At 46.2% G+C, this 20425-nt stretch overlaps 1 protein-coding gene across 4 annotated transcripts in view; it reads left to right on the top strand.

Moving 5' to 3' along the window:
• Positions 1 to 20425, top strand: part of MYH11 (myosin heavy chain 11) — a 124686-nt gene that overhangs the window by 21515 nt on the left and 82746 nt on the right. For all 4 annotated transcript variants that reach the window (XM_068565697.1, XM_068565696.1, XM_068565699.1 and 1 more), the window contains exon 3: positions 3929 to 4085. In XM_068565697.1, coding sequence (XP_068421798.1) covers positions 3929 to 4085 — 157 coding nt within the window. The remainder of the gene's footprint in view (positions 1 to 3928; positions 4086 to 20425) is intronic.

Here is a 20425-nt window from a genome sequence, read left to right as displayed (position 1 = left end):
GGCTGGGTCAGGTGAGACCAACCAAGTTGGAGAAATGGAGACTGAAACTCCAGATTCTGAAGCCCAGCTTCTGTGTGGGGTGTGCTACTGCCTTCCTAGTCCTTTCTGTTGGGCCACTGTGCCCCGGAAAGATGTGCTGAACTGGGCAGAGATTCAGATCCGTCTGGAAGCATGGATTAAGTGCTTGCTGTGTACATAGCACCAGGAGGTGTCCTAGGCAAACAGGAGGAAGGTGATATTTCTCCTTCAGAAGCTGATGATAGAGTTGGGAGAGCCATGCCTTCCTTCCTTCCTCCCTCCCTCACTCCCTCCCTTCTTTCTTTTATTCATTGTATTCAGCAAATATTTACTGAGTGTCTGCTATGTGCCTGGCCCTGTGCTGGGTGCTAGATATACGCTGGTGTGCAGCTTGCAGTCTAGGAGGGACATTTAGACTGAGCCCTGAAAGAGCAGATGGAAATGGCTCTGGGAAGATCAGGGAGAAGTGTTCCAGGGAGAGAGGACATTCCATGTGAAGTTTCCAAGGTGGCAAGGTTTTCATCATCATGAAACAAAGGGAGCACTGGCTGGTCACTAACATTTATTGAGCCCCTATTACATACCAGGTACTGTGCTAAATGCTTCACGAGGGCTATCTCACAGCAAACCAATGAAGGAGCTGCTATTATACCTGCCCATTTTGCAGATGAGGATAACTGAGGCTCAGAGAGGCTAAGAGACTTGCCCAGGGACACACAGCCAAGAAGTAGCAGAATGAGAACTCCAACAAATCCTTGGTAGTCAATCCTATACTCTTTTTTTTTTTTTTAATTTATTTATTTATTTATTTATTTATTTATTTTTGGCTCTGTTGGGTCTTCGTTTCTGCGCGAGGGCTTTCTCTAGTTGCGGCAAGTGGGGGCCACTCTTCATCGCGGTGCACGGGCCTCTCACCATCGCGGCCTCTCCCGTCGCAGAGCACAGGCTCCAGATGCGCAGGCTCAGCAATTGTGGCTCACGGGCCCAGTTGCTCCGCGGCATGTGGGATCTTCCCAGACCAGGGCTCGAACCCGTGTCCCCTGCATTGGCAGGCAGATTCTCAACCACTGCGCCACCGGGGAAGCCCCAATCCTATACTCTTAACCACTGCCCTTTACTGCCTCCAGGTCCCTGGAGGGATGGTTAGGGTTGTAAATGACACATTCTGGAAAGAACATGGCAGTGGCAGTGGGCACGGCCTGAGAGGAGCTGGAGGTGGAGTTGAGGCCTGAAGAGGAGGTAGGGCTTGGTTAGCCTTCATTCAAACCATCGATCGTTTGTTGGGCACTTACTCCATGGAGGCCCCAAGCTGGGGACCAGGACACAGATGAACAAGATACACAGGCCCTGCCCTGGAACAGCTTTGCCACCTGTTCAACGAATGTCTATTGAGCACCTACTATGCACGGCCCAGTGCAAGGCCCCGGGTCACAGAGACGAAGGCAGCACTGCCCCTGCTCCTGGGAAGCTTTGTAATTAACTGACCCCTCAGGCATTCATTTAGCAGGCATTTAGTGAGCACCCACTGTATACCTGAGCTGGTTAGCACCTTATCTGTTAAGTCTCAGTGCAGGGAGTACCTCCCCACTGAAGTTTCTCTGAGCACCCCCCATGTGGGTTAGGGCCCTCTCTTCCTTGCTCCCATAATACGCTGGGCTCCATCCTTGTTCTTATGATGTTATTTTTGAACGTCCTTGTCTCCCTTTTGATCTGGGGGCTTTTTGAGGGCAGGAATGATCATTGATTTATTTGTCTCCAGCATCTAACACAGACCTGGTATACAGTAGGTGCTCAGTAAGTGGCTGATGGATGTTTAGATAAGCCTTATGTTGACCTCATTCTTGCCCTTTTTGGGGAGTGGTGAGATCCTTGGGGATTACTCCCTCCCTCCCCCACCAGTCCTGTACCTTTTCAAGGACATCATTCTCCCTCCGCCCAGGCCCAACTCTCATCACCATTGTCCCTTAGCAAATGGTGCCCTGGAGGGAGGCTCCCACTCTTCAACCAGTTGCCAGCATGACTGAAAGCCCTTTGTGGGCAGGACCTTGTGTGTTTTGTCTTCCAGTATAACCCCAGAGCCTTGCACAGTGTCTAGGGCACACACAGAATGAATGAATGAATGAATGAATGAGTAAATGAATGAACAAATGATCTCTTGTTTCTGTAAGACAGGGATAGGTCCACAGCCTTATGGACAGTGTCCACTCCTCGGAGTGGGCCAAGTTGGAGCTCAGTGCTGCCAGGGTCTTGCTGGGTGACTTTGGTCAAGTGAAAGTGACTTTGGTCACTGCTCTGAGTGAAACCCAGTGATGGAATATCTGCTCCTCCTCCTTTAGTCACTTCTCGGGGGAGTTGGAGGGAAGACATGCTTCCTGGCCATCAGAGCCTTGGGCAGCACTGACGTTATTGTTTGGAAAAGCAGTTCCTGTGGGACAGGTTGGTGCCTCCCTCCTGGGCTGTGACCTCAGCCCATGGGAGAGGCCAGCGTACAGTAAGGAACAGTAAGAACCAGGACAGCGCCTCCCCCAGGCAGAGCACGGCAGGGTGTGCGAGCATCTTCATGCCCGTTCCCCTGTTCTGATCATTTTCACATGCTGCTCTGCGCTTGGTAGGGCAGGACAATTTTTTTTTTTTTACATCTTTATTGGAGTATAATTGCTTTACAATGGTGTGTTAGTTTCTGCTTTATAACAAAGTGAATCAGCTATACATATACATATAGGACAATTTTTTAAGATTAATTAATTTATTTTTTTGGCTGCGCCATGTGGCTTGCGGGATCTTAGTTCCCCGGCCAGGGATTGAACCCGGGCCCCGAGCAGTGGAAGCCCCGAGTCCTAACCACTGGACTGCCAGGGAATTCCTGACTTTTTTTTTAATGGTGATAAAATCCATATAGTATGGATTCACCATACTAATCAGTTTAAAGGAAACAATTCAGTGGCAGTGATACACTCACTCACAGTGTAGTGCTACTATCACCACTGTCTGGTTCCAGAACGTTTTTATAACCCCCCAAAGAAACCCATTCCAGCTAGCAGTCACTCCAATTCCCCCATCTCTGCAGTCCCTGGAAACCAGAGATCTGCTTTCTGTCTCTCTGGATTTGCCTGTTCTGGACATTTCATATAAATGGAACCATGTGATACGTGACCTTCTGTGTCTGACTTCTTTCATTCAGTGTAATGTTTCCAAGGTTCATCTGTGTTGTAACGTGTCAGGACCATGCCTATTTAAGGGCAGCTGTGTTCATCCCCATTTTACAGACAAGGGAGTGTGTGCTTTGTTCATGGTTGAGAGTATGAGCTCTGGGGTTAGCAGTCGCGATTTTAGTTCCGAATTCCCCAGCAGCTGTGTGACCTGGTGACAACCTCACTGGGCCTCAGTTTCCTCATCTGTCAAATGGGCAGCAGGGAAATCATAGTATCCCTGTCACAGGGTGGATGTGAGGATTAAAGAAGAAGACGGCTGTGAAGTGCTTAGCTCAGTGGCCGGCGCATAGTAGATGCTCTAGAAGTGGTAGATGTTATTTAAGCCCGCGAGGCTCAAGGAGGTGAAGCAACAGTGGTGAGAGTGGAGCTGGGATCTGAACCCAGAACTTATAAACTATAACACAGGTGCCCTAGAAATCCAGTCTTGCCCCTTGCTCCTCTTCCCCTATATCCAGAGTCAATGATGCCAAGAGGTTCCCACTAGGACTCTGAGCCTCAGTTTCCCCATCTCTAAAATGAGACTCTGAGCACATCTGTCTAAGGCTGCCACTGTGAGGATGAAGTGAGAAAATGCACACGGTGGTGCTCAGACAATGCAGGCCGTGGTGGGTGTTCTCATGGCCGGACCCCACAGGCTGCTTGTCCAAGCTCTCGTCCCTGCTGCGTTCTGGAAATAAGATAGATTCTCTGTTTGGCAGACGTACTCGGGCCTCTTCTGCGTGGTGGTGAACCCCTACAAGCAGCTGCCCATCTACTCGGAGAAGATCATCGACATGTACAAGGGCAAGAAGCGGCACGAGATGCCCCCCCACATCTATGCAATCGCTGACACGGCCTACCGGAGCATGCTGCAAGGTGAGCCGCCCGTGGGTGCATGGAGCTCCTCCTCCTCCAGGGAGCCCACCAGGGCTGCTTAACAGTCACTCCCCGGGCCCCTCCTGTCCTGCCTGACTGCAGTTCTCACCAAGAATGCGGAGTTTGGCAGGCAGCGCTGGGCCTCAGGAGGGCTGTGACTGAAAAAGGGAAAAAACAAGCTGAACATCTGTGTTTGCGGCCCGGGAGGGCAAGGGAGGGCAGATAGCTTGGGCAAATATGGGCATGGGCCCGCTCTGGCTTCCGCTCCAGAGCTCGCTGTCCCCCCTGGGCTGCCCGAGGCCCTGGGCAGGCCAGCTATCTGGAAAATGGTAGGATGCTCTCACCTGGGAAGGGAAGTGGGTGGGGAACAGCCCTGGGGCTGAGCCAACCAGATGTGGATTTGCAACCAGCTGTCACTCACACCCTGCGGGATCCTGTGCAAATGTCTTTTCATCTCCAGCCTCAGCTTCCTCATCTGTGAAAAGAGAGTGATAGGATCCATCTCTCAGCTTGTGGTGAAGATTGTAAAGCAGGCTTTTCCACACTGAAGACCTTTGCATATTACCTCCATGTTTATGTATTATTATTATTGCTATCATTAATAACTTTTACTGAGGTAGAACATACATACAGTAGAATGTAAAAAGTGCACAAATTCAGTGTCCAGCCTAAAATTAATTTTTACATGTCTACAGTTGTATAATCACCACCCAGACCAAGATGGGAAATAGTTCCAGAAAGTTCCCTCATGCCTCTTCCCATAAATGGAATACCTCCTCGTATAAATGGATCTGGTCTTGAGATACAGGAGTTCTGCTCTCCTTACACTTGGGAAAGGGCAACAGAAAAGAGCTTTGGCAGTTTTAAAGCTGTGCAAAATTGTTATGTGATTTTTAGGTGTGAATAATCTAGAGGTTGTAAGCCGGCAACTGGTAGCCTGGATCCAGCCCTCAGATAAGTTTGGTTTGGTCCACATGGAGTTTTAAGGATACCTAAATTAGTTGCCAACTTTTAACAATTTGGAGATTGTACATAAAAAGCCAGATTTCTAGGTTGTTTTGAAAGTATTGGAACGTCTGGCAACATGTGATCCCACCTGTCAGCTGCCCCTTTAGAGGGGGTATGAGTTCTCCAGTTCCCCAGTTCTCACCTGGCCTGATGCACTTGTTTGTGTTAACTGCCTGGCCCCTGTGTTTGACTTTGCAACTCCTGGAATATCTTCCTCCAGGAATGTTCTGAGTTGGGAATTGAAAGGAGCCCAGTTCTGGAAGCTCCTGAGGGCAGAGATCCAGGTGTGCTTAGGAGATATAACCCCCCAAGGTAGAGGGGCTCAGGTGTAAGTTCCCCAAGGGTTACTGACAGGGTTAGCCAAACCCCACAGGTGTGACTCAAGCTGGACCACTCCAGGCGAGAGACTACCATTACCTCCAAAGGCCAGAATATGGAGCCTTGCAAAGAGGGTTGTGGAGATACAATCTCAGGTTGTAAAGTGATGACTCTTGGAGTTAGGTATGTGTTTTTGCGAAAAAAAATCCTTTGTGGTCTCCCTTAATGGAAAAGTATAAAATGGTGGTTCACACACCTCTTTGGGAAGCTGAACATCACAAAGTTACAGTGCTTGTATCATTTGGGGTGCTTTTGCTTGCGAGAAACATAGCAACCAATTAAAGTGGCTTAAACAACAGGAATTTATTGCCTCACATAGCAAATAGTCTGAAGGTTGATGATTTCAGGCTTAGCTAATTCAGCAGCTCAAAACCAGACTCTTTTGGGATTTTCTTAGCTACTTCCTCATGGTCACAAGATGGCAACCATAGCTCCAGACATCACATCCTCATGTGATAATATCCAAAAGCATGAAGGACGTGGAGGGTTAGGTTTTTTTCCTATATCTGTTTTTTATCAGAGAGGAAAACCTTTTCCAGAAGCTTCTCAGCAGGCATCCCTTATGCCTGATTGGCTAAAACTTGGTCACATGCCAACCTCTAAACCAATCATTGGCAAAGAGGACTGGAACATTTATGATTGGTTTGGACTATTCCTGATTCTTTCCTGGAGCTGAGGGAGCTCCCACTAAGCACATTTTATCTGAATACCAGAATGAAAGAAAATTTCATTAGCAAAGAGGAAGGGGGGAGTGAAGCACTGCTATAGTGCTCTTAAAATATATATGTGTAACTTTAAAAAAAACTTGAATCTTATATATTGATTCTAGAAAAAGTAAAACATATTTAAGCAAAAGAGAGTATACCAGCACCCATAATTCTATCACCCAGAGATCACCACCATTAACATTTGGCTATGAAACCTTTCATACACTAACTGAGCTGGATGGCATGGAATGAAGGATGTTTTGACTATCTGAAAATAATTGGTTCCAGAAAAAAATCACTTAAAACAGGCACTGTAGATTAAGGGGGAAGGGGGCTTGACGGGCTTGAAAAATGACACTGCAAATTATGAACACAGGCTTATTTATTTTACAAGTAATAGGGATTTGGTGGTAATTTCAACTAGATGCTAATTCTTAGATTGAGTATAAAATTTGTTTATTTTTTTACCTTAACTTTTTTTTGGACAGAACCATGTGAGAGCATAAGACACCATTCTTCATGTCATGCTTGATTTCTGCGGTGTAGGGTAAGAGGATAATTTTTGCAGACTCATTGGAGAGATCACCACTTTTTGCCAAGGGCTTTTACTTATCTGACGTTTAGCACAGTGCCTCAAAGCCCCTGTTATGTTACCTTTCCTGATGACTCTCTGATATTTGGTTGTGAATTGATCTGACTTTCTGTGGCCTTTCAGAGGGCATGGACATGTGACATTGCACCTTCAGGGAAATCAACAGTTTTGCAGAGCTGCCACTGTTGTGTTTGTATCAAGACAATGGATGTTGACACCCAGTAGTTGGCAAGATGAAGCCTTTGAGTCTGAGGGCAACAGTGATGCAGACCAGAGAAAGATGTTTCAGTGGGGTCTGACTTCCTAAATAGTCGTCTCATTGAAGAATATTTTTGTGTTGTGATAACTTTCATCTCCCTAGACAACTTTCCATCCATGGGGCAATGTTATACTCTATACCGGGACCCCTGGGGCTGATAACATTTCATTCCTTTTAGGCTCTATATTTTAACACAGAATTATATAGGGAAATATAAAATTACTTAGAAATTTCAGGGTCTTCCCTGGTGGCGCAGTGGTTAAGAATCCGCCTGCCAATGCAGGGGACACAGGTTCATTCCCTGGTCCGGGAAGATCCCACATGCCACGGAGCAACTAAGCCCGTGCACCACAACTTCTGAGCCTGCACTCTAGAGCCCGTACCCCCACTCGCCGCAACTAGAGAAAGCCTGCGCACAGCAACGAGAACCCAACGCAGCCAAAAATAAATTAATTAATTAATTAATTTTAAAAAATAAAATTACTTTGAAATTTCAAACCTCAAGAGAAAATGACAGCCATGAGCGCACAGAACCATAAAAGATAAGCTCTTTTTAGATTAAATGTTAATCAACAGCTGCTACGTATGTATTCCTTTTGGCTTTACCTGGTGCTTCCTGGCAAATTAGTGATGGATAGACTACAATGGAAAAAAATCCCTCCCCCACAAGAAAAAATCAAGGAGAAAAATATAGGCTTGGGAAAAATAATTTTTTTCTCTAGAAAGTGGGAATTTGGTTTTTGTGAAGGAACATGTGGGCCCGGTTTGTGGCTCTGTTGGTGAATGTTGCTATCCCAGGCTGTATAGTCATTCGGCTTGAATCATGCTGAACTTTCCATCTTGGAGGTATCAAGCTAGCAGCTGTGGCTTCCTCCTCAAGTCCTCTGTGGAACAGGATGGAGTGTGAAGAGGTGGGGTTGGGAAGGGGTGGAGAACACGTTCACTGAATACAGAATGAAATGTTTAAAATATGTGACGTAGACGCTTAAGTTCCCGAGGACCCCTAAACTCCATAAAACCCACAAACTCCATCCTTGTCTGCCTGCTCATCACTGAATCTCTGGCGTGTTTGCTGGTGCCTGGCGTGGAGTAGCTGCTCCGTTAATATTTGTGATGAATGAAGGAAGAACTCTCAGAGTTGTTTAAAGAGAAGAACCGACCAGGGTCAGGATGGGGGTGGGGGAGGGTTGTCCGAGAGGGGTGAGGAGTTACAAGCCTTGATGGCTTACTAAGAGGGGAAAGGGGAGCTGGGGTGTCGTTCTGGCTGAGAATAGTAACAGGGGAGTTGGGAATATGGGAGGGGATTTCTAAGACATAATTCACTGACTACCTCCTCCCCAAAGGAAGCCAAGCCCCTGGGGAAGAAGAGGATGGGAGAAGTAGGCACTTAAAGATGCAGCTTATATATGTGTATGTGTACATGATGTCGTGTTTACTTTTTACATTTCCCTTTTTTTTTCTTTTTTTTGGAGAGATGATAGAATCAAATTGAAAAGCTGAAAATTCTCACTTTCAACACTCTCCCTTGTGCACTAGACGCCTAATTTGCCTCCCCAGAGATAACCATGGTTTCTAGTTTATTAGATATTCTCCTAGAGATATATTCTGCACGTGTGTGCAGATACATATCTTTTTCCCTCTCCCCAAGATTTCCCCACAAATAGTAACATTCCATATGCACCGTTCTACATGCTGCTGGAGTATTACATGCCTAAAGGGATTCCTTGTTCCTTTTTTCCATTTTTAGTTTTTATTTTTAGTGAAGGTATATGTGAAGATGATTCAGAGTCAATTCCTCAAGGCTTATTAAGAAAAATAGCCCTCCTTTGTTGCTTCTCTAATTTCCCCTTCTCCAGGGGTAACCATTATCAACCCTTTAACTGATTTTTGGATAGTTACCTCTGTAATCACTAAAAAACTTGAGTATATTGCTCATATCTTAATTTTTTCCCTGTTTTAGTCAATAGCCTATTGACTTTTCATCATGGGACGTGAGGATTTAGCTCAGTCACCCCTTTGCTTTGCGCCTCCTGTCTCCTCCCAGCACACATGCATGCGCGCCCCATCTCATAGAATCCCAACATAGTTTTGTATTAACTTTGATGAAAACTATATTAAGAGTTTACATTATTATGACTGTGTAGATGCTATTCACAGCTGAGCTCTGCACTGTCTTGTGATTGCTTTTCCGGTACAATTATTCTTTTCCCTGGAGTTAGTAATTGCCTTTTTTTCCCCAACTTGATTATCTATGTACTTAATCACTAATTCTACCCCAAATTTTCCTTCAAAATATGTTAATCTCCTTTTCATATGTCTAGCTATGTGTTCAAGATCCTATTGATAGCTTCCCCATGAAGGTGATTGCTACTGGAGTCTTCTGACCTGTCCTGGCTACCCTCTATGACTGGTAGCTGACATTTGGGATCTTCTTTATCATTCTTGGAATACCCTTCAATGCTCTCATGGTGGATTCCTTGTTTCCTAGTTTCCAGGTCTTCTTCCTTGATTTACTCCCTGTTTAAATGGAACACTTTCTCTAGTAGCTTCTCAAGAAAGGATGTATGTGAGGCAAATTGAGATCTTGCATATCTGAAAGTCTTGATGCTTCTCTAATATTTAAGGGACAGTTTAGCTGGGTTTAAATTTTGAAGCACGAAATAGTTTTCTTAATTTTTAAGACGTTGCTTCATTAGCTTTGAGATTCAGTTTCATTTTTAAGGAGATAAAAGCCAATCTGATTCTTGATCCTTTATGTATGACCAGTTTTTTCTCCTTCTCTGGAAGCTTCTTTTTTTTTTTTTTTTTTTTCTGACTCTTCTTTATCCCCCTGTTTATGATGGTGGAATCTGGCATGTGTCTTGTTTTCACCCGTTGTGCTGGAGACTGAGAGGACCCTCATAATCTATAAACTCACGTCCTTAAATTCTGGGAAATTTTTGTGAATTATGTCCTTAATGATTTCTTTCTCTTTGTATTCTCTCTCCTGTTTTTTTCTAGATGTTTTCTTATTTCCATAATGGAATTCCTAGATTGTTTTTATGATTTTCATCTCTTTCTCGTCTCATTTATTTTCTGGGCAGTTACCTCAACTTTATCTTATGAACCTTCTATTGAGTTTTCAATTACTGCTTTCATTAAAAAAATAAAATTCCAAGAGCTTTGTTTTGTTTCCTGAATGTTTCTTTCTTATAACATTCTTTTTCCATGTATGTCCCTTTTCTTGGAGGGTACTTTTCCACAGGTAGGTGTCTGTTTCCTCCAAGAGGCATATTTTCTTTTTTATTTGTTTTAATTTATGTTTGTCTTATTAGTGGCTTTCTTCAGATGCCCGGTGAATTATTGGCTGTCCATTCATCTGGGATGCTTTAATGCATGGGCACCAAAAAGTTGATGGCAGCTCCGTGCTTGCAGGAGGAGCTTGCTGATGATGAGCCTGGCTATGGGCTGGTGAAGCTGGGCTGCTCCATCGGGGCACTTCTGCTATATCTTTCAGTCTTTTCTCTTGGGCTGATGAGATTCTTCAGAGAAGACTTGTGCAATCTTCTGCCTGGAGGGGAAATATCTGTCTACCATCATTTTGAGGGTCTAGTTGAGAAGACGCTGAGGGTTTCAAACTGTGGGATCAAACTTGCGTGTTATCCTCCTGCTGTCAGTATGGTCCCTGGTGTCCCCCAAGACAGAGACCCTCTATTTCTTCCTCTCCAGAGAATAAATCTGCCCCCCTTCTGTGGGTTGTGGGAAGGGCAGTCACTTGGCTGCAGGAGTGTATAAGGTATCTGGAGTATCTAGCAGCTTCTCAAACAGACATTCAATCAGTCCTTGTGGGTTTCTTTTTCCTCTACCCCCTTCCCGAGGCCCCGGGGCTGCCAGTTACTGAGGTTTGGGGCTGGAGGCAGGGGGCTCTGCTTCTCCACTTTCCCCACCGCCAGCTTAGACTTCTCTCCTGGGACTGTCATCACTCATCCTGTTTGCTGGCTTCCCAGGTTGTGCTGCTGTTCTCTCCTCTCCTGTTCATTTGAACGGCTTCATGTGTTTTTGAAAAACCCCTTTACTGTCACTTTAGTATGGTTTGGGGAGGAAGAAGCGCTAAATACCTGTGTTCAACCCACTATCTTCTTTTTTTTTTAGCATCTTTATTGGAGTATAATTGCTTTACAATGGTGTGTTAGTTTCTGCTGTATCACAGAGTGAATCAGCTATACATATACATATATCCCCATATCCCCTCCCTCTTGCGTCTCCCTCCCACCCTCCCTATCCCACCCCTCTAGGTGGTCACAAAGCACCGAGCTGATCTCCCTGTACTATGCGGCTGCTTCCCTCTAGCTATCTATTTTACATTTGGTAGTGTATGTATGTCCATGCCACTCTCTCACTTCGTCCCAGCTTACCCTTCCCCCTCCCCGTGTCCTCAAGTCCATTCTCTACGTCTGCATCTTTATTCCTGTCCTGCCCCTAGGTTCTTCAGAACCATTTTTTTTAGATTCCATATATATGTGTTAGCATACGGTATTTGTTTTTCTCTTTCTGACTTACTTCACTCTGTATGACAGACTCTAGGTCCATCCACTTCACTACAAATAACTCAATTTCGTTTCTTTTTATGGCTGAGTAGTAGTCCATTGTATATATGTGCCACATCTTCTTTATCCATTCATCTATCAATGGACACTTAGGTTGCTTCCATGTCCTGGCTATTGTAAATAGTGCTGCAATGAACATTGTGATACATGACTCTTTCTGAATGATAGTTTTCTCAGGGTATATGCTCAGTACTGGGATTGCTGGGTCATAGGGTAGTTCTATTTTTAGTTTTTTAAGGAACCTCCATACTGTTCTCCATAGTGGCTGTATCAATTTACATTCCCATCAACAGTGCAAGAGGGTTCCCTTTTCTCCACACCCTCTCCAGCATTTATTGTTTGTAGATTTTGTGATGATGGTCATTCTGGCCGGTGTGAGGTGATACCTCATTGTAGTTTTGATTTGCATTTCTCAAATGATTAGTGATGTTGAGCATCCTTTCATGTGTTTGTTAGCAATCTGTATATCTTCTTTGGAGAAATGTCTATTTAGGTCTTCTGCCCATCTTTGGATTGGATTGTTTGTTTTTTTGATACTGAGCTGCATGAGCTGCTGGTATATTTTGGAGATTAATCCTTTGTCAGTTGCTTCGTTTGCAAATATTTTCTCCCATTCTGAGGGTTGTCTTTTCGTCTTGTTTATGGTTTCCTTTGCTGTGCAGGAGCTTTTAAGTTTCATTAGGTCCCATTTGTTTATTTCTGTTTTTATTCCCTTCCTCTAGGAGGTGAGTCAAAAAGGATCTTGCTGTGATTTATGTCATAGGGTGTTCTGCCTATGTTTTCCTCCAAGAGTTTTATAGTGTCTGGCCTTACATTTAGGTCTTTAATCCATTTTTGGTTTATTTTTGTGTATGGTGTTAGGGAGTGTTCTAATTTCATTCTTTTACATGTAGCTGTCCAGTTTTCCCAGCACCTCTTGTTGAAGAGGCTGTCTTTTCTCCGTTGTATATTCTTGCCTCCTTTATCAACGATAAGGTGACCATATGTGCGTGGGTTTATCTCTGGGCTTTCTATCCTGTTCCATTGATCTATATTTCTGTTTTTGTGCCAGTACCATACTGTCTTGATTACTGTAGCTTTGTAGTATATTCTGAGGTCAGGGAGCCTGATTCCTCCAGCTCCGTTTTTCTTTCTCAAGATTTCTTTGGCTATTCAGGGTCTTTTGTGTTTCCATACAAATTGTGCAATTTTTTGTTCTAGTTCTGTGAAAAATGCCAGTGGTATTTTGATAGGGATTGCGTTGAATCTGTAGATTGCTTTGGGTAGTATAGTCATTTTCACAGTTCAACCCACTATCTTTCGATGGAAATTCTCTCACACCTTCTTTTCCAAAGAAGCAATAATGGTGATAGTGGATTTTTATTGTGTGCTTCCTATATGCACAGGGCTTTCCAGGAATATCTCCATTCATCCTTCCCACAAACCCACAAGGCAGACAGGATCAGATTAGAACCTTTAAATTAAGCCCTGAAACTATTATGGTGCCCACACATGTAATCCAGAATAAAAACAACACTAAACTATAAAGTAACGAAAGCCAACAAAGTCTTAAATTTTCCCATGACATTTACTATGATAGTTTTTAAGACGTAACAAATATTGACTCCTTTGAAATGTTCTTTATTTTTACCTCCCTCCCTTCCTTTGGTTGTGGACCTATGTTTACATGACTGGTCAGATAATCCAACCCTGGAGGCAGGTGCTATTTTTAGCCCCATTTTATTGCTGGGGAAACTGAGGCTCAGGGAGGTGAAGAACTTGACACATGAGTATCAGAGTGGATTTGAACTTGGTTTATCAGACTCCAAAGCCCAGGGCTTGCTGGACAAGTGGGTGATGCTGAGCTGCTGCACAGGCCCCTCCTGCCCCATGGAAGGCTGTTTGCTCCTGCAGGGCTGTCTCCTTACATCTCAGGGGGTTAGTGTTGAGGGCCCAGCACTTGGGAAGCTGACGTTAGTGACTTCAGCAAATTAGCATGATGAGTGTGGGGAAAGCATCACCAAAGCTTTCCCGACAAAATCCACTTTGGATCTCCCACAGCCCCTCTGTGGGTCCCTGGGGTGAGGGACGGTGTGAAAGGCAGATGAGATTTCGTTCTGAGGATGAGAGGAACCGTCAGGGTCTGTCACTGGAAGTGTTGTGTCCTCACCTAATTAGCACCACATGGCCACTCTCAGGGGATTAAAAAAAAAAAAAAACAACAGCTACAGACCTTTATCAGCCCAGGCTCTTGGCTGAACCCTCTTCAGGCTGCGGAGAAGTCTGTGGGAGTGGAGTGATCCAAACTCCGCTGTCTGCTTTGCAAGTTCCCACACTCAGTCTGAACCCTCTGTCCATGGCCGGTAGGCGCTGGGGGGCTGGCTTGTGCTCCCCCAACTCCCAAGAGGCTGCCCTGTAAGCTCAGCAGAGACAGGAAGGGCAGCGATACGCATTGGGCTCACTGCCCCATAGATCCTGCCTCCCTTGGCCCTTGCCGGTCCCCTGCAGGACAGCCTCCCCATTTGACGGACTGAAGAAACTGAGGCTCAGAGCACCGAGTGGCTTGGCCCCCGAGCTGAGTGTCAAACCTGGCAACATCACCTTTGGCCACCCTGGAAACATTCTCTGAGGCAGTATGGTAGATAGTGTAGTGCTGTTACCCCCATTTAACAGATGAGGAAACTGAGGCCCCAAAAGGCTAAGGGACTGGCTTAGGCCTTATAATTAGAAAGGGTTGAACTTGGCCTGATACCCTGTCCTCCTGGGACAGAATCACTGCCGTCTGTAACCACTTCACTGGCTCACTGTTGTAGAGGACAGAGAGGATGGAGTGGTAATGACAAAAAAGCTAATAGTAATAGCACTTATTATGCTTTTGAATGGGCCTTGGGTATTTTTAAGCTCTTTGTGTGTCCAGTCTCATTTCATTTTCACATCCTTGGAATGTGTGGGTTTTTATCCCTTCATGGTGAGGAAACTGATGCTCTGAGTTGCCTAAGAGGTGGAGCCGGGAAGTAATTCCAAGTCATTTTGCTCTTGAGACTGTGTTCCTGCGACACATCCCCAGGGAGGGGACCGGTTGCATGCTTCTCTGCCTCTTGGAGACTTTGCTGCAGCTCTCTGCTCAGCATCTGGCCTGGCGGTGTGAAGGATGCTGGTAGCTCCATCTGTCTGGCCCCGTCTGGTTGGCCCTCTGAGTTATCATGAGAAGATCACGTTCTTTGGCAGGAAATGAGGAAGAAGGATCATCTGATTCTGATGAGCATTTTATGGACTGCCCATGGTGTCTCACACAGATGGGAAAGAGCTAAGGAGAATTAATTTTTTAAAATAAGCAGTAAATATTGAGTTGGAGAAGCAGATATGCTTAAGGGAGTGGATTTGGGAAGTTCTGGCTGACACTTGGTGATGGTGTGGAAGTTCCTCTTGGACTATGCATGCTCCAGCCTCCCGGCTCTGTGTCCTCCCAGCCTCAGAGAGAATCTAGCTCGCTGTTCCCTTTTTTGTCCAAAAGTATTGATTGAGGCCTCACTGTGGGGAGGCTTGTGGTGGGGGACACAGTCTACTGAGGGGTGCAGATGTTAATCAAATCCAACCACAAGTACATGTGTTGTCGGGGAGGTCCAGGGAGCTGTGAGGTGGACCCTGGGACCTGTCCCAGGCTGGGAGGGCAGAGGAGGCCTCCTTACGAGGTGACATGTGGGCCTAAGGGAGCTGATGGGATACACGAGGCTGTGGGGCTGGAGCAGAGAGGAAGACACAGAAAGTGGAGGTGGGAGCTGCGGCCCAGGAGGCCACCGGGAGGATATCGGTCTTCGGGTACCCACGCCCCCTTAGCTGGCCAGTTCCGCTATTAAAGATGCCAGAGGTTCATGTGGGTCTGGAAGAGTCCTGCTGGGGTCCAGCACAAGCTCTCAGAGTACCTCTGCCCACCCAGAATCTCTTCCTCCCCACGCTGCTGGGGGGAGGAGGGTGGAGAGAGGAAAGCCTGGACTTACAGAGCAGAGGTTTAGGGAGTTGCTTTTGAGCTGGTTCAAATCCCAGCTCTGCCAAGGCGCCCACTTCTCTGTGCCTCAGTTTCCTCATTTGTCCCATGAGGAGACACCTATCCCGGTGGTTGTAAGGGTTGATTTGGACAGTGCCTGGGGAGTATGGCACCAGGCAGGCAAGTGCAGGGCCTGAGCTGTCACCTGGGTGGGCCCAAGGTGGAGGCCCAGCACCGACCTTGGGTCTGGAACCCTCCACATCCACCTTTGTGGGTGGCGTTAGGGAGGGAGCCACCTTTCTGCACTTGGTGGAGACCAGGTCCTTCCCTGGTCGGGGGGAGCGGTGACCCTGCGGGGACCTGGGCTTGGCCACCTCCCTCTCCATGGGTCCCAAAGCAGCCTGGCGCGGGAGGGAGGAAGGGAAGCAGCCAGCCCAGGCTGCTCTCAGGCCCAGCTCGGTTTTCTCCTTTTATGGTCAGCCTGCAGGCCTCTGGCTCCCCAGCCAGAAACCACGAGCTGGTTTCAGGATCAGGCTGAAATAGCTGGTCTGTGGGGAGCTGGGCGTCTCCTGGGAGACTCAGGCCTGGTGCAGGGGAGGCAGCAGGGAGCCCTTTCTGTCCTTGGAAAGCTCCCCCGCACACCTGCTCATCCAAGGCCAGACCCCTAGGCCCGGGAGAAGGAGGGAAGACAGGCGCGTTTGGGGCTGGGGTGTGAGGTGAGGCAGACCCCAGGGCTCTGGGCCGGGCAGCTCAGCCAGGCGCAGGCGGTGCTGGGATGCGGGCTCCAGCCCTGCCATCTCTGCTCCTGTGCTGTGCTCTTTCCTATCTCTGACTTCCTGTGGCCCAGGCCCTCTGCTTGGGATGCGCTGCCTCCTTGGTGCCTTTTCCCCTGCGGATTCCTACACATCCTTCTCTGTGTGGCTCAGTTGTCCCCTCAGCTGCTAAGAGGTCCTGTCTGTCTCTCGGGGAGCATTAAAACAGCCTTTCTGCAGCACTTCTGGAATATACCCATTGTGGCATTTGCCCACATCTTGCAGTCAGTTCTTTGCCCATCTGACCCCCACACTGGATCATAAGCCTCTCAAAAGCAAAGACTAAGTAGGTCTTAGTAAACTTTGTGTTTCCAGTGCCTGACGCATAGTAGGGGCCCTGGACTTGTTTGCTGAGTGAATATGTGAATAAAGGAAGAAGCGCTGACTGTGGCTTCAATCTGAATTGCCTTTCTGAGAGAGAGAGAGAGAGAGAGATTGAGAGAGAGAAAAAATGATTGGTTGAGACTGATTCAAATCAACAAGCATTTCCTGAGTACCTACTGTGTGTCAAACATGGTCCCTGCCCCCCTGGATCAGGCACAGCCCTTGGCCCTCGGGAACTCATGGGCCAGTAGGAGAAGCATTAAAGCAGTTTTGTCAAGTAAGCAAATAAATAAATAAAAAATTTCAGGTGATGAAATTATAGAGTTATTTTTCCCCCCTAAGGAGAAGATAAAACAGGATGATGGGATCAAGAGAAACTGAGGGAGTGGCTCTGGATGCATGGTGGTCAGAGGTGGCTCCATCTGAGGATGTGACATTTGAACTTGGGTATGAAAGGTGAGAAGGAGCTGGCCACATCAAGAACCAGGGAAGAGCTTTAGAGGCAGAAGGAGGAGGCAGTGCAAAGGCCCTGAGGAGGCAGGAATGGGCACGATGTGCTAGGGAAGTGCCAAGAAGGCCAGTGTGGCTGGGATGTAAGTGGGAGAGGGAAGTAACCAGATGAGGTTGAGAAGCAGCAGGAGCCTCCGCATGGACTGTTATAAGCCCATTTATTATGAGCAACAAAGACTGTATGACATGGTCAACGCTTATAGTCAAATGTTAAATGAAAAGGACTAGAAAATCACGCCATCGAATGGCATCAATTGTGTAAATCACTCTAAACCGCTATAAAAAATAATGAAAAGGAGATATATCCAAATATTAACCATCACAGGGTAGGGGGATTTTGTCTTTGCCAAACTTTCTGCAGTTGGTGTGTACTAATTTTGTAATCGAAATAAAAAATTAATAACTTATTTAAGAAAAAAAAGCAGTTTTGTAACTGTTGAAAAATGAATAGATCTGTATGATGTTATAGGAATCAGATCTCTTGATTTAGAGGTGGTGTAAAAGTAACATTGTTTTTTAAAAAACTTTTATTGTGGTGTAATTTATATACCATAAATCAATCCATTTTAAGTATGCAATTCACCAGTTACTGGTGAATTTACAAGGTTATGCAGCCATCACCATAATCTAATCTAATCTAATCTAATCTAATCTAATCTAATCTTTCTAATCTTCCAGAAATAAATCTTGTGCCCACTTGTGGCCTCTTATAGTGACTCCCCCATTCCCACTTCCAGTTCCACCCCATCACTATCTACTTTCTGTCTCCCTAGATTTACCTCTTCTGGATATTTAGTATAAATGGAGTGAATGATACAACATGTGGTATTTTGTGTCTGACTTCTTTTACCTAGCATAATGTCTTCAAGGTTCATCCATGTTGTAGCCTGTATCAGTGCTTCATTCCTTTTTATGGCTGAGTAATATTCTATTGTATAGATAGACCACATTTTGTTTATCCATTTACCAGTTGGACATTTGTATTGTTTCTACTCTTTGGTAAAGTAGCATAATTTTTACTAAGATGAAAAAGAAATATTCTGCCTGTCATATTAAGGGAAAATGGTCCATTACCATTCCAAATAATCCTTTTCTCCTAAAAAGTATTGAGGTGAAACAATGATCATGGTGAGGTTAAGTGCTACAATGGAGGGAATCTTTGGACTATGGGAGCCAGGGTCACCACTAGACCAGGTGGTACCTTTATAGAATTAGAAAAATGTACCCTTTTCTCAAGGCATCTTTCTTCCATCTGCTGAAAGATGGTTGTAATAAATATACACATCTACAGTAACCAGTGTGAATGGTTCTCCCTTAGAGTTATGCAGTGTACAACTCATACCACTGTCCACGGCAGCCCTGGGGGTGGGGGATGTAGAGTAGAAAGGTCCCCAACTTAGATCTAGGGAGGTATGTAGTCAGAGAAAGTATCATAGAGGAGGTGACTCTCAGGGTGACATTTCAAGAATGGATTAGGGTATATACCCCAAAGAATTGAAAACAGGTGCTCAAAAACTTGTACTTGAATGTTCATAGCAGCATTGTTCACAATAACCAAAAGCTAGAAACAACCCAAACACCCATCAATGGATGAGTGGAACCATAAATGTGGTCTACCTATACATTGGAGTACTATTCAGCTGTAAAAAAGAATGAAGTTCTGATACATGTTACAACAGGGGTGAACCTCAAAAACATCATGCTAAGTGAAAGAAGCCAGACACAAAAGGCCACATATTATACAATTGTATTTATATGAAATGTCCACAATAGGCAAATCCATAGAGGCAGACAGCGGATTGGTGGTTGCCAGGGGTTATGGGGAGTGGGGGATGGAGAGTGACTGTTTAAGGATATGGGGTTTTATTTGGGACTGATAAAAATGTTTTGGAACTAGACAGAAGTGTGAGTTGCACGACATTGTGAACGTACTACATGCCACTGAATTGTTCACTTTTACATGGTTAAATTTATGTTGTGTGAATTTCACCTAAAAGGGAAAAAAAAGAGAAAAAGAATAGATTAGGCGGGTAGAAAAGTGATGAAGATGGTGCTCTGGGCAGAAGAAACAGTGTGTGCAAAGCTTGAGGGGAAAACTGCTTTGCACATTCAGAGAACTCTGCTCTCTCTTGTCAGACACGATCTCAAGCTCAGGGAAGGAATCAGCTAGGAAGCCCGGGGAAGTTGGTCTCCTGGGCTCCGCATGGGTCAGCAAGGAGCACCCACGCTGAGCCCTCCTGCCTGTAACCAACCAGGGCACAGTTAGCTTCCCACGCTTGGAGCCGGTGTGTTTCCGATGGGAATGTCCCAGGCCGGAGGTCCCCTGGCAGCGCCCAGCATGGATCCGCCCCGGCAGCTGCCCAGCCTTTCCCTGGAGCCCACTCCCTCTCCTGGGGACCTGGGAGGAGAGGCCTCAGGACGGACATCTGACCCTATAAATCTCTCGTCCTCTGGGTGTAGGTTTCCCAAGGCTGCTGGGAAAGACTTCCTGTCTCCCTGTAGCAGATGGATGGAGATAGCCCGTCCGTCTGTCCATCTCAAAATCACTCCTTAAAATAGTGCAGGCTCTGGGCCAGCCCCAGCGGGTTGTCTCTCTGCTTGGGTGCTGATCACAGGGTGCTGGTTCCTCCATGTCTTGCCTTTCTGCCCCTTCCTGAATCCGTTTTGAGCTGGTTTCCTAGTTTGCTCTGGTCCTCAGCAGACTTCTCCCTCCAGCTGGAAGTTGGAGGCACAGTCCAAGGAGCTGGCAGTTGTACCAGCACAGGGTACCTCCCTCCACAACTTTCTTGTGATGCTGACCTCTGTCTCTCTCCAGAGCGTACTGGGGAGATGAAAGTTTTACTGTTTTTATCTTGGAAGGAAATGCCACCAGCGCGTGGTTGTGGGTTATCTGAGGAAGACAAAACAAAGCCGTGGCCTGGAAGCAAGGCCTCTGGGGTCATGCACCTCAGTCTGAGTCCCTGCCTGCCACTTCCTAGCTGTGTGACTATGTTCATTATCTAGGGCTGCTGTACAAATGGCTGCAAACTTGGTGGCTTAAAATGACAGGAATTTGTTCTCTCATAGTTCTGGATGCCAGAGGTCTGAAATCAAGGTGTCATCAGGGTTGGTTCCTTCCAGAGGCTCTGAGGGAGAATCCAGTCCAGGCCCTTCTCCTCTTCTGGCTTCAGGCGGCTGCCAGGTCCTCGGCATCCTCAGCT

This window comes from Eschrichtius robustus, chromosome 16 (genome assembly GCF_028021215.1).
Source record: "Eschrichtius robustus isolate mEscRob2 chromosome 16, mEscRob2.pri, whole genome shotgun sequence".
Taxonomy (NCBI): Eukaryota; Metazoa; Chordata; class Mammalia; order Artiodactyla; family Eschrichtiidae; genus Eschrichtius; species Eschrichtius robustus.
The sequence above is the reverse complement of the archived record's forward strand: the minus strand, read 5'-3'. Positions and strand labels throughout refer to the sequence as shown.